The sequence below is a fragment of the Erithacus rubecula genome (genome assembly GCF_903797595.1).
Source record: "Erithacus rubecula genome assembly, chromosome: 1".
Classification (NCBI taxonomy): domain Eukaryota; kingdom Metazoa; phylum Chordata; class Aves; order Passeriformes; family Muscicapidae; genus Erithacus; species Erithacus rubecula.
In genome coordinates this window covers 28,150,637-28,163,439 of record NC_136658.1, presented here as the reverse complement: position 1 = coordinate 28,163,439, position 12,803 = coordinate 28,150,637, and the positions used below count along the sequence as shown (strand labels likewise).

The window sequence follows — 12,803 nt, the reverse complement described above, 5'->3', positions numbered from 1 at the left end:
ATAACCACAGCTAGAAGGTGAGCCTCATTGTGGAAAACTGCAGTGCAAAACCAAGCTTCTCCCTGTGGCTAGCAAATGATTACAGAGATATGAAGCCAGACTTTCACTGAGGAAGGGGAAGATGAGATCTGAAGCAGGGTGTGTGATGCCCAGACCAGGGGCTGAGCTGTAGGAGAATGGAATAACACTGGAACAGAGCCTGCAGCTCCCTGAGCACACAGAGGGTGCTCTCCAGTCAGCACAAAGTGAGATGGGCAGGGCATGCTGGAGGCTGAAGCTGCAGGCACTGCAATGGGAAGCAGCAGGGTAGGCAGCTCTGGTGGGCACTTTACCCCCAGCTCTCAGCACAGGGAGGGCACGTTCTGCTTTCATCACAGTCTGTTTCTCTTAGTGTAAATGAGATAAGCTCCCAACCATGTCACGGCCTCAAGCCAGAGAACATGCTAGAGAACATTTAGAGTAAGATGTGGATTTTGGTCATATTTCTTATCTGCATTCATGATAGGGAAGCCATTCCCCAGGTCTCAAACTCCTCACCCCAATCTAGCCCTTTCCTGCCCTCCTGCTGGTGATCCCAGCAGGTGTCACTCTCCGGTAGCAAGGGCTGGACCAGAGACATGGTGGAGGGTACTAATACAGACAGGGAGAGAAAATTATTGTGGGGTCACAGGGCCAGAACTGAGGATTATTAGTTCCTATAAGGAGCTCTTGGCTGGGCTGGCAGAGAGCTGCAGGGCAAGAATGAGAAGCACTCACAGGGCTGCGGTTGAAAAATGTATACTCAATTCAAGAGTTTCACCCTAATTTGCCTCATCCCCCAGCACCAAAACAAGCTCAACAGTGAAACAAAAATAAACTGCAGGTCAAGTCTCCAGGTAAAGATTTTGCAGTACAAGCCTGGAAAGCTGAATTACTAGTAAAACGCACCATAACGAATAACCTTAGTGCACATCCAGCAACCAGCTGCCCTCAATTCTGCATCAGCAGCATCACTGACAATCCAACAGCATGCAGCAGTGCAAGTTTTGCAAACCCACCCTCCCACACATCCTGAACTCCTGCCTTTTTTAATTTCCCCTTTCCTCTCATAACCTGGGACCCTTGCTCTCGTCTAATTTAGATGCAGCCTCCATGACACTCACCCCACAGTGCTTTAGCTTTGCATTTGCAAACCCCACCACACCACCACACCATCCCTCTCTGGTGAAGTCCACCCCAGGCAGACCTCACACACATCCCCACAGCTTTTATGGTGCTTTTGTGGTGCTGCATATTCCACAAAAATCACTGCTTTGTAATGCAGCAGCTGAAACCTTCTCCCCAGGCATGGCATCCACAGCAGCATCACAGGATAAGCTGGCACCTCTGGGGACAAGGCTTTCTGCCCCATGTCCTAACAGCAAGCTGCTCTACATCTAGTGTGGAGGGGATTTTTGCTCCCAGGAATGGAGTAATGGGAGTGGTGTGCCTGGCAGAGGTGTCTGAGCAGCTGCACTACCCTGTGTTGGGTCTGTCATTCCAAACAGGGTGAGGAATTTTTGTGGAGTGAGCATAGTGCAATGTGTGTGTAAAAACATTGATACACAGTCTCACACTTAGTATATGCTCACATTAAGTGAGCATGTTCTTTGTGTTTATAGTAAATACACATAACACCTCATTTATCTGCCAGGATAACTGCAAGGAGCTCCACCATTCCCCTGCTCAGGGACTCTGTGCAAGTCAGGGGCTGTGGTGCATCAGCACTTGTGGAGCAGAGAAAGTTTTTCTGTTTGAGGTTTTCTCTTGAGGCCAGGGGAAGCAGGTGTCTGCATTTCTTGTGCTCAGTGTAAAACCAACCAACTGGTGATAGAGGCGCTACTTTCAAAAGGTGATTTCTGAGCAAAGGGTGAATGGAAAAAATAAATATATATTTATAATAGTATGCACCAACACATGACTTCCTGTTGACTAAACAAGCAACCTCTCCTCTGCTTTGGGGCTAGATAATTTAAATTATTGACTGTATTTTTGCTGTCTGATTTCTTGGTAATTTGCTTTCTGAATCTTTCGTAAAAGTAATGTTGCCATTCCTCCTCTCACCCCACATCACACCTGACCACTGCTCTTCAGCCAGCAGTTATTTCTCTGTTCTCACTCCAAGACAGAAAATAAAGCCCTGAGCACCAGAAATCTGAAGGGATGCTAGAACATCCTTCCATGATCCAGAAAAGCTGGAGCAGTGCCTCTTGCTAGATAACACTCCAAACACAGCAGCACAGGGATCCTCTCCAGCTGTCCCCACCAGCCTTCAACTGACCCAGGCTTTGATCAGAAACAGTGATGGAGACATCTTCAGTATTTCACTCTCCCATCTTCAGGTCCCTCTCCAAAGAGGTTTTCATTGAGCAGAAAGGACAGAAGGTTGAAGCCATCAGCTTATCTCCTTGTGTATTAGCTCCCAGAGTATGCTTGACATATGTAACAGATTTGGCAGTTTACAACCAGGGAGAAAGCTGGACAAGGAACCAGATCAGGGATCAGCAACTTTTCCATGGTTTTCCAAACGACTTTTTTTTTTTTTTTTTTTTTTTTTTTTTTTTTTTTTTTTTTTTTTTTTTTTTTTTTTTTTTTTTTTTTTTTTTTTTTTTTTTTTTTTAACCAGAGCAGGGGTGACATCTGCTAGTGGGCAAAATCTTGCTATGGCAAGAGAGTGCAACTCCTGTTTTAGGCAGAACTGCATGGTAACTGAAGGTCCCTTTTGAAATATTCCCTAGACTTGCTACAAGACACCAAAATTCATCCACACCAACATGGTTCTGCTCTGGGGATTAGAGGTAGAGGCAGAGAATCTCTACCACTGACTTTGTGCACTTGCATCTCATGTGTGAGAGAAGTTACCAGTCTAAATGAAGGACATTAGAAAGCCTATAGCAGTGTGTAGAGTTGAGATTTTTTTCTTTGCCATTAACTATAGTTCATCTGTTTGTTCATCCATTTTTTTTTTTTTTTTTTATCTCTGTGGAGAGTACAGAAACTCTCAACATTTAAGGGAAGGAGCATGTTTTAAACATGGAAGGATGAATTCCACTTACAGGCAGGACCAGAGAAGGGATCTAGTTACATGTTTTATGAAACTTGGCATGTAACACCTTTGAGAAAATTATTTTGCACCAATTAAATTTATGGGAAGACCAGGCTGGCCATGGAGATATTTCTTGAATCTTTCCAAAGCAGAAAATTTTATACAAAATTTTCTGCAATCTCTTGGCTATGAAAATTGAGAACCAGCACAAGAATAAAGGCGAATTTACTTTGATTTACTGAATGAAACACACAGTGATGTCTAAGAAGCAAGTTTCCCGGAGTGTTTTGCTTTTTGTTTTTGCTTCTCTTTTTTTTTTTTTTTTTTTTTTTTTTTTTTTTTTTTTTTTACGTCCTGTGCAACAAATGTCCTCTTTGAATTACTAAAAGAAAATCTAGTATTAAAGTATGATGTGTTGGTCTGTCCTAGGAGATTTGTCACAAGGTGCTACTAGAGCAAAGGCTGAAAGGGGACAGATATTTTATTAGCCAGAATGTTCTCTTAGACTCAAGTAGAACAGGGATTCTCAATGATTTCAGTCTCTTCTAGCTTTGGTAAAACACTATGAGCCAGATCCTCAGGAGGATAATTGCCACAGCTCTTAAGACCAATGCAGCTACCAAAATGTGTGTTATTTGTGTCCTACCCAGGTATTTCCCTCAGGAGCAGGATGGCCCATGTCTGGGCCTTGCAGGAGTGCTTCTCCTTATCCTGCAGTGTGCCATGCTCCCTGCTCTCAAAAACAAGTCCTCTCCAAGTGCTGGGCTAGAGAGTCTGCCCTGTTCTGGCAACTCATGTCTCCTTTGCATGTTTTTGCATATACTGGTTTCACAAAGCCTTAGCATTCTGAAAACCAGTAAAATTAATAAGGAAAGTAAATCAAGCAGAGAAAAAACGAGGAAGTACCCTAGCGTGAGGTAAACAAAAGCCTTGCTTCTCAGCCATGTCCCACTTGAGGCAGAAAGGGAGCAGAATTTCTCTGCACAGCCCATCCCTCGCTGTCCTTCAGCCCTGCAAAGGGGATGGGTGCCAGGGCAGAGCCTGGGCAGCCCAGAGCAGTGCTGGCAGAGCAAGGTGTGTGCATCCTGAGTGCCAGCCTGGCTGTGACAGCACAGACCTTGGTCAGGGGCTTCTGACTGTCACCCTGCCACCTGGAGCAGCAAGATAGGCCCAGGGTCACTCCCCACTGGTGCTTTGTGTACAGCTTTGCAGTGCAGGTCTGCCACCATCCCTGGTGTGTTGACAGGGCTCAGACACACGTGGCAGTGCTCAGGTGCCAAAGTGAAGACAGCCACTGAGCCCTGGGAGCTGAGTCCCTCTCACTGTCCTCTTCATGCTGCTCCATGCAACTGCCAGGCCTTTTGGGGGTTACAGAGGAGCTGGGAAAGTCTGCCAACAATCTGGTGTTCCCTGAGCTGCTCCCAGCAGGGTGGCTTTGGATTGCTGCACAGAGCTGCCTCTGTGGTGGAGCAGAGCAGGGTCACCACCATCCCTGCACAGCTGCGTGATGCGGAGCCCAGAGGGATGGTGTGGTTTTGCCCACATTCACACTAGTGGTACACAAGCTCTCAGGCCCCCCTCTAACCACTAGACAATGTTTCCTGCCTTGTTATGCTGTTGATATTATTTCAGAATAATTTTGCAGGTGGGGGGGCCCAGTAGGCAGTGCAGGGGGAGTGGTGACCAATGGGTGCTGAGCATCTTTCAGAACTGATGCCCCTTTGCATCTTAACACTTTTCAGCCCCTGCAGCTCCAGAGACCCTTCTAACTCCTCCCTCAACCACACCCCGATGAAAGCCAGCAGGGAGTAGATAGGGGTGAATGGGGAGGGGACACACAGGCCAGTCCACATTTCTGTACATCAGGTCAGAGGGCTACACAGACAGTCTGCGAGATAACCTCCCTGTGATCCCATCACCTGAGAGAGACCCTGGGAGTCATGGACAGGTAAATTCAGTGCCTCTAGTTTCTTGCTCATATGAAAGATGAGTCTTTCTGTCAGAATTAACCTACTTTTCCCTCTGGTGTGGACCATCCCTTTCCTTTTCCCCATCTGAGTCACTGAACTAACTCCCTGCCTATCCTGCTCTTGCAACTTGCATCTCTGTGTCTCTGTTGTTCTTTCTCTTTGACTGTCTGCCACCTGTACTCTTTTCCCTTTCTGTCATTTCTTCCTTGTGGCTATTCTCTGTTCCTTTCATTGTTTTTCTTTTCTAGAAACAAAGGATAGTAACAGAAGGATGCACAGTCAGATGCTATATGCCACTTAAAAGCCTCAATCTTCTACTTGCACTGCAATTACTCTGTGAACTTGTTATGACTAATCACTCTCCACAACTGCATACTATGCATACACTTGGGGGGCTTCACTCTGATGTCATGAGTCTTTATTTGAGGAGATCTCTGTTCAGGCCACTTCTTCAGTGCCCAGGTATAATCACAGCTCCTGTGTCCTTGCTGCTTTCCCTTCAGCTGTGCTATAGCCACAGGAGCTGCATGTGCATCCAGCAGTTCATACCTAACCAGACATCTGCTCAGTTGCTCCACACAACATCTGTTCATTCATTATTCTGTTTGCACCACTCATATTCTGAAATGCTCCCTGGAGAAAAAAACCCTGGGATGGTGAACTCCAGAGCAAAGGGAGAAAAAGAACTGATGTTAATGAACATCTTCTGTGATTAAAATAGTCTTTAATTTTTTCTGAAATTGAAAAATAATATAAGTGATCATAATTTTATTTTTCTGTGGTTTGGGGTCATTTCTTGTTCTTCACACTAATTTGCATCCACATGCTACTCTGCAGGGCAAAAACATTGAATAGAGAAAACTTGAACGAAATGAGAAAAGGGACAATTAAAAGAAGAATCAGAAACATTTTGAAAGCAAATTGTTTTTGTTCAAACTTTAAAAAAATAGAAAAGAGGAAGTCTGTTTTCCCTTATGTTTTTGATGGGATAAAAAGCATTTCTCCATATGGGTTTTAATGAAACATCAACATAATTGTAATTGTTTTTCACTTGGCTTATATGTTTCTTCAGCAAGCAATTGCTTTGTGTACAATGCCTCTGCTCTGTTTTCTGCAGTTGTGGCACACCCCAGGTAAGTGCTTTGCAAGCCTTTGTCCTATCTGTACAACTTTCTGGGTTTTCCTTTCTGGACAACCAGAGGATCTGTCATCACAGAACAAATCCCCTCTCCAGCATCTCTGCTACAGGGCACAGTCTTTTCCACATTCATGCAATAACACACCAAAGATTTAGAAACCTGTGGTGAATCACTGATAATTTCATAAGACCAATGTGTGTGTGTGTGTGTGTGTGTTTTAGGAATATACACAGGTGTTTATTTGTGTACAAAGGCAGGGATAGGGCGAATCTAAGGTGGCAGGAAGCGAGTCAGCTCTAAATGTGAGAAAGATGATGAAGAACATACAGTGGGTATGGGAAATACACACACAACATAAAGAGCCAGAGAAAGGGGTGATGAAATGCAGTGGGATCAGCTCGTGCTCCACTCCTGGCACAACCTGCAGCCCAACAGAGCAGGAGTGCAACAGTGCTTACAGGACAGACCTCCAGGAACAGCCTCAGACTGCTGTTGGGCTTAGTGAAATACTTAATGGGATGCCTTACCCTCTTGAGTGAGTGCAGTCTTCTCTATGGACTTCCTTCTAACAGAAGACATGCTCACATGTTGTGTGCTTCTGCAGGAGCCTGCATGGCATAGCAGAGTGTGTGTGTGCTTCCTCTTTCTGTGTGACAGGACAGGTATTTTTGCACTGCAGGCTGAGGGAGACGGGGCAGGAAAGAGTCATTTGCCTGTCTGTGGGACAATCAGGGAAGTAAGGGTGCCTGAGGGAGAATGTGCCTGATGCAGGTGAGGAGCAGTAGGGAGTGTCACACAATGTCACTAGGTAACAAAAGGCAAGAGGATGTGCATGAGTGTATGAATGAGTACCTGTGATGCAGTGGCCATGTGTCAGGGTGCTAAGGGACAGAAACGCCTGGAGGAACAGAGAAGATGCCTGGTAGCTGGTCATTAAGTGCTCTGCAGTGCTCAAACACTGGCAAACAAATTAAGGGTGTATATGTGTGCCTAGACTCTCAGATTTAAATTCCTAAGAAACCCAAATTCCCCTTTTCTACACTTCACTGGCAATTCTCCAGAAAACACAGCTCAGTATCTCTTAAACTTGCCCTACCTTGTGTGAACATCAGTCTAAGAGTGGGAAAAGATGACAAAGGACATGATTATTTTTAACCTGTTCACTTCTGTTTTGCATTGCTGCGGGGGACGTGAGTATCTCACCTCAATGAACCCAGCTGCCTGTGTCCCTCCACTTGGCAGCAAGGCTGTTAGATATGGCTGGTGCCTACCTTACACCCTTCCTGTGCTCCTGCTGCCTCTCCCTAGCAGGATCCCTGGGCACAAGAGCAGGCCCATGCCAGTCTTGATGTCTATCTGCTGTGGAAATGTGTCTTGTGTCTGGAGAGGTGTCAGCATGCCTACCCTGTATTATATATTCCATTGGTTAGTGGATGGCATCTTTCCCTAGTCCTCTGCATATTCAACTCTGCTCTTCTTTTAGGCAGTGCTTGAAAGACGTTCAGTCCAGTCTTCTATGGAGATAGTCAAATTTGATCTACCCCTTGCCCCTTGGATTTTCAGGGTTTCATATAGCGAAAAAAACATCTCTTGATCACTGAACTCTGAACCCTCTCATCTTCACAAGTCTTCTCAGACATCTTCATCCTTCTCCCTCATTGGTGTCCATGCTCTGGATATTTTCAGATATTTTCACACTCTGCCCAGCCATAGTTGCTGTTTGACTAATCACTATTAATTCACATGCCATTTCCACTCACCAGGTCACCTGCTTCACCCCAGAGTCACGTCTGCATCCTTTCCTTAGAACATTTCATGCAAATTACTGACACTCTTCTCGTACCGAGGCTTGGATGCAAAGGGGATATTTTTGGTGCTCAGCCCTCAACTGAGACATGGTAAATTGCTGGCTGCAGGTTGGGGCTAATGTAAATTCTCTCATCTCCTGCAGCATCCTCATGCAGAGGAGACTCTTCCTCTACAACTTCAGGAACCTGCGCAAGGCCAAGGGCCGGCGCGAGACCTACCTCTGCTATGTGGTGAAGCGCCGGGACAGTGCCACCTCGTGCTCCCTGGATTTTGGATACCTGCGCAACCAGGTACGGGGACACAGTGCCACCCTGTCCTGAAGTGCCTGCAGCTCCAGTTCGCCTGGGGCAGCAGGGAGCTGTGACAGCAATGCAGGAACCCTTGGCGCTGTTCTGGTACCCGTATTTGAGGGGTGCAGCCTCTGGTGAAGCTGCACTTTGTGCCACCCCGAGGGTGTCACCAGCAAGACATCCACACTCCCTGCTGGCTACCAGTCCGCCTACCTTCCTGCTTAGCTCCCGTCCGTCTGCACCTCCCTCCACCCAGTGCTCTGCTGTGCCTCCCTGGCCCTTGGATCCTCCCGTGCCTTGTCCCCGTGTGTGCTGAGCTGAGAGCACGCCCCACCTTGTCCTCTGCCCCGCGCCCAATCCACGCCACCCCTCCCTCCTTGGCCCATCCTCGCCCTGCTCCCCATCCCCTCACGCCCTGCCCTGTCCCTCTCTCCCTGTTCCCGAAGATGGGCTGTCACGTCGAGGTGCTCTTCCTGCGCTACATCGCAGCCTGGGACCTGGACCCGGGCCGCTGCTACCGAATCACCTGGTTCACCTCCTGGAGCCCCTGCTACGACTGCGCCCAGCACATCGCCAGCTTCCTGCGCTCCTACCCCAACCTGACCCTGCGCATCTTCATGGCCCGCCTCTACTTCTGCGAGGACCGCAAGGCAGAGCCCGAGGGGCTGAGGCGCCTGCACAAGGCAGGGGCACAAATCGCCATCATGACCTTCAAAGGTGAGCTGTGCGGGCAGGAAAGGGGATGGAGAACTCCCCCAGGAGAGGGGGAGAAGGCAGGGCAAGGAGCCAGGGAAGATGGTGCAGAGTGTGATGGTTTAGCGATCCTAGGAGAGGTCAGTGTCCTGCTGAGCACCCTGTAACTCCCCTGTACCTTGCACAGATTACTTCTACTGCTGGAACACATTTGTGGAGAACAGGGAACAAGCATTCAAAGGCTGGGAAGGGCTGCATGAAAACTCTGTCCATCTTGCCAGGAAACTTCGACGAATCCTTCTGGTAAGGGCCAATTATTTCTCTCTGCTCTTGCTGCTCATCCCGCTCATCCCTGCCATCTGCCATTTCATTCACTCATGTGTCTTCATCTTCCACCTCTCTTATCTCCCAGATTTCTTCATCTCTCCTCTCCTTGTTCATTTCTCCTTCTTCCACCACTCATCCCATGTCCTGCCATTCCTTCCTCATATTCATGGGCTCCTGCTCACTTGACAACTGACCTACCATTTGTATTTTGTCCTGCAGCCGCTGTATGAAGTAGATGATTTACGAGATGCTTTTAAACTTCTGGGACTTTGAAGTGAAAGTCATCAGCAATCAGAAGACTTCACAAACACTTGTTCTTTGATTTGCAACTCTCTCCTTTACAACAGAGTTGATTTACAACTCTCTCCTTTTCTCCTCTTCCCTTCTTACATCACTCTTCCTTCCACCCCTGTGTCTAGAGATAAGGCTATCCTTACTTTTTATTTCCAAGGAGAATTAGGCTGATCTTGTGAAGACACCTTCCCCAGGCTCACACCTTATCCACTGCTAACTGGGAATAGCCAGGAAAGCAGCAACATTGCCAGAGAGTGATTTGCCTCCCCTCAGTCCCTGCAGAGCTAATCCAGGTGATCCACTAAATGGAGCTTTGGGTTTAGCCTTGCCCAGGTGAGAGCAGACAGCCTGCAAAGCTGTGTCCAAGTTTAGGACAAATTTGGGGAAAAAAAGAGCTCCAAAGGGCCCCCCCCCCCCCTTTCTTTTTACAATTCCTTCCTTCACTGAGCTCAGAAAGAATTGTTCTTGAGGTGAAAATGGAAAAAAACTTTTTTATTAACAAAAATACAAAAGAAACACTCCCCCAACCCAAACCCAGATGAGACGAACCCAGCCGGTCCTCGCCGGGGAGAGTGGCAGAGCCTCCCAAGCCGACCTCCAGCAGCGGCCCCCGAAGTCCAGATCCTTGTCCTCCGGAGTCGGTGCAAATCCCTGGAGCAGGGAGAAGGGAGAGAGGGGGAGGGGCAGCCGGGAGCAGGCCCAAAGCAAGCCCAAGACAAGCTAAAGCGAGCCCAAGACAAGCAAAAGCAAACCCAAGACAAGCCAACACGGGGGCACAGACAAAACAGCTGGGGGAAAAGGGAAAAAAACGGCCAAAGAAGCCAGGGGAGGGGGTCACAGCTGAGCAGACGGCAGAGAGCAAGACACAGCCCACAACCGAAGCGCAGCAAGAGAGAGAGAGAGCCGGAAAACACCAGCCTAGATAAAACCATCCGAGGGAGGGACCGGCAGCTGCACGGGGGAAGCAAGGAGAGGAGCCAGTCCAAACATCAGCCCATAACAAGCTGTTTGTGTGACTGTGTTCTCACTGGCACCGCACTGATCTACACATTTCATAAAGGCTTCAGGGAGCGCATTTTTTGACTCAGAGCTGCACTATGCTCAGCTGCTCTGTGTCCTCCCCTGTGAAATGGTTTATTTTTCCTTCTGGATGTTGGTAGGAAGATGAAAACTGTCACGACTGAAGCAGTACAACCTATGTATTAACAGCAAAGTTGGCCAGCTACTGGAAAGCTCAGCTGGGAGTGTTGAAGCGAGTCCTTGACAGCCCAGGTAGCTCAGCTAGAAAACCTCTCTTGAAGCCAGCAGGTCTAAGTGGATGTGTGCAGAGCAGCACAGCCTTCACTGTGTGGAGTGCTCTTCACCCACTGAGCATTTCCCCCTAGACCAGACATGCAGTATGCTCCCTCCCCAGCCAAATGCCTCTGCTGGAGGCTCCTTGACAGTCCCACAGTCTTCTGGTTTTCCAGGTCTTTTGCTGCCCATAATATAGCCAGCAATGTCTAGTTGGTGACTGTACTAAGAGCTGGCCAGAAAAAAAAATCTTGGCATACACAAAGCTCTTTAGCCTACAAATAGATATATTCTGTAGGGGCAAAAATCAAACCATCCTCCTGCCTGGCAATCACTCTGTCTCCACTAGGGGACCCCATTAGCTCCTGGTCTGGTGGACACAGTCTTGACAGGCTGAAGACACGGGTTCATAGTTCACACCTGCTCACCACCTAAATTACAGCAGGACTGCCCTCTCCAATCCAACCTCCTGAGGCTTTGACAAGGCTCAGTGTGTCCTACACTCTGGGTGTGCTCTGAGATTTCCTTCATGATGGCTGCAAGTTCTCTGCTCCATCCTGTTCCTCTTTCTGGCTGAGGTGGAGGCACCTCCTCTGGTGCTAGGCAGGAGGACAGCAGAGACCCCTGCTCCCACAGGGCTCCTCCTGCCAAGAGGGGTCACCACCAAGTGCATCACAAGCTTCCTACAACTTCAGGCTCCCGAGGCACCCTCAGCTTGAGGAATTTCGACCAGGAATAGCACTGAGAGCCCTTTGCAAAGCATTAATTTGCAAGCATGGTGTTGTATATTTGTTTCATATGGTGCATATTATTTATATAAATAAAGGTCTTACAAACAAGCATCTGGTTTTATCATTTTTATGGTCTCATGGATAAAGGAGGTAAATTGGACACAGAGGATTGACGTGCCACCTCTTCTTTCTGATTTCTGTAATATTAAACTGTCTTCATACTTTCACTTGTAGTTTTGAAGTTATTGACAATGGCACCCAGCAGATCAAGGCAGATAAATTGTTTGGGTACTTTGGAAATGCTACCAAATATCTCTGAAGTTATTTCACAAGCTTCTTTCATTGATGGCCAGCCTATTGTGCCCATTCACGACTCATAATTGACCATACTGGACACAGAAGGGCTGACCCAAAACAAAACAAGAAGAGAAGCAAAGATGTGTAAAGAACTTTTGTCTTTCAGCTTTCGACATTGCCCTGTACAACAGCACTGTCCTTCTCAGTGAAATTGTTAGAAAAAAATCACCATTTTCTTAAAAAGGAGTTGAGATACTGGCTTTTGTTTAAATTCGGACTAGCACTGAGTTGAAGATACCTGTTGAAACATGACAACAGGTGGTATTTTGTAGGAGGAGAAAAAATACAATGATTAAATGCAAAGAATCATGAATTACATTGCGAATACATCCTATGTTTAGATTCTTATGAACATAAATCATTAAGTTCAGAGTGGACTCTGGAGTTAAACCATGAGCTTCAGCTATAGGAATTTAGTTCTTTTGCTATGGAGATGGTTTTAACTGTGCTTTTTCTGTTCACAAATACAAATTCATATTGTTTGTTACAAGATATGCTTTAATTTGGCTTTCTAAATTAATCCAAGCTCAAATGCTTTAGGTGTCTCTGCCAAGAATAACTCCCTGGAGGGTGACTGTTATGCAGTAACATTACTTTTTAAACCTAAGATTTTTCTTGCTATGTAGACTGTGCATATAGTGAACATTTCGCTACTGCTAGTATGTTCTTGAGGACCACTTATCTTTACAGCCTTATGGAGACCTTGGGTGGACTATTTCAGGTGTCTCTCTCCTTCATATGTACCTGGGCAAAAGCTAAGCTTTCAAGGGACTGTGGCAAATATACCTCCAGTCCCATCTGCCTGAGCTGTGGGAAGTGGGGGCTTGTGATTTCTG

The 12,803-nt window shown here is 47.0% G+C and overlaps 1 protein-coding gene and 1 long non-coding RNA gene across 2 annotated transcripts in view; one reads left to right on the top strand and one right to left on the bottom strand.

The window, feature by feature from the left end:
- Positions 1-2,217: 2,217 nt before the first annotated feature.
- The window catches only part of LOC306804380, a 31,188-nt gene continuing 20,602 nt past the window's right edge, over positions 2,218-12,803 (bottom strand). Inside the window, exon 3 of the long non-coding RNA XR_013774873.1 lies at positions 2,218-2,227. This is a non-coding gene — a long non-coding RNA (uncharacterized lncRNA). The remainder of the gene's footprint in view (positions 2,228-12,803) is intronic.
- On the top strand, positions 4,853-9,940 carry AICDA (activation induced cytidine deaminase). The gene is made up of 5 exons (XM_079315615.1): positions 4,853-5,012; positions 8,125-8,272; positions 8,719-8,989; positions 9,153-9,268; positions 9,512-9,940. The coding sequence occupies exons 1-5, from the start codon at positions 5,005-5,007 to the stop codon at positions 9,563-9,565; spliced, it is 597 nt and encodes a 198-aa protein (XP_079171741.1). The 5' UTR covers positions 4,853-5,004; the 3' UTR covers positions 9,566-9,940.

Excerpts from the sequence above, each read along its gene's own strand:
- AICDA (XM_079315615.1), top strand. Across the intron at positions 8,273-8,718 it reads TTGGATACCTGCGCAACCAG|ATGGGCTGTCACGTCGAGGT; the intron begins GTACGGGGACAC and ends CTGTTCCCGAAG. Across the intron at positions 8,990-9,152 it reads CGCCATCATGACCTTCAAAG|ATTACTTCTACTGCTGGAAC; the intron begins GTGAGCTGTGCG and ends TACCTTGCACAG.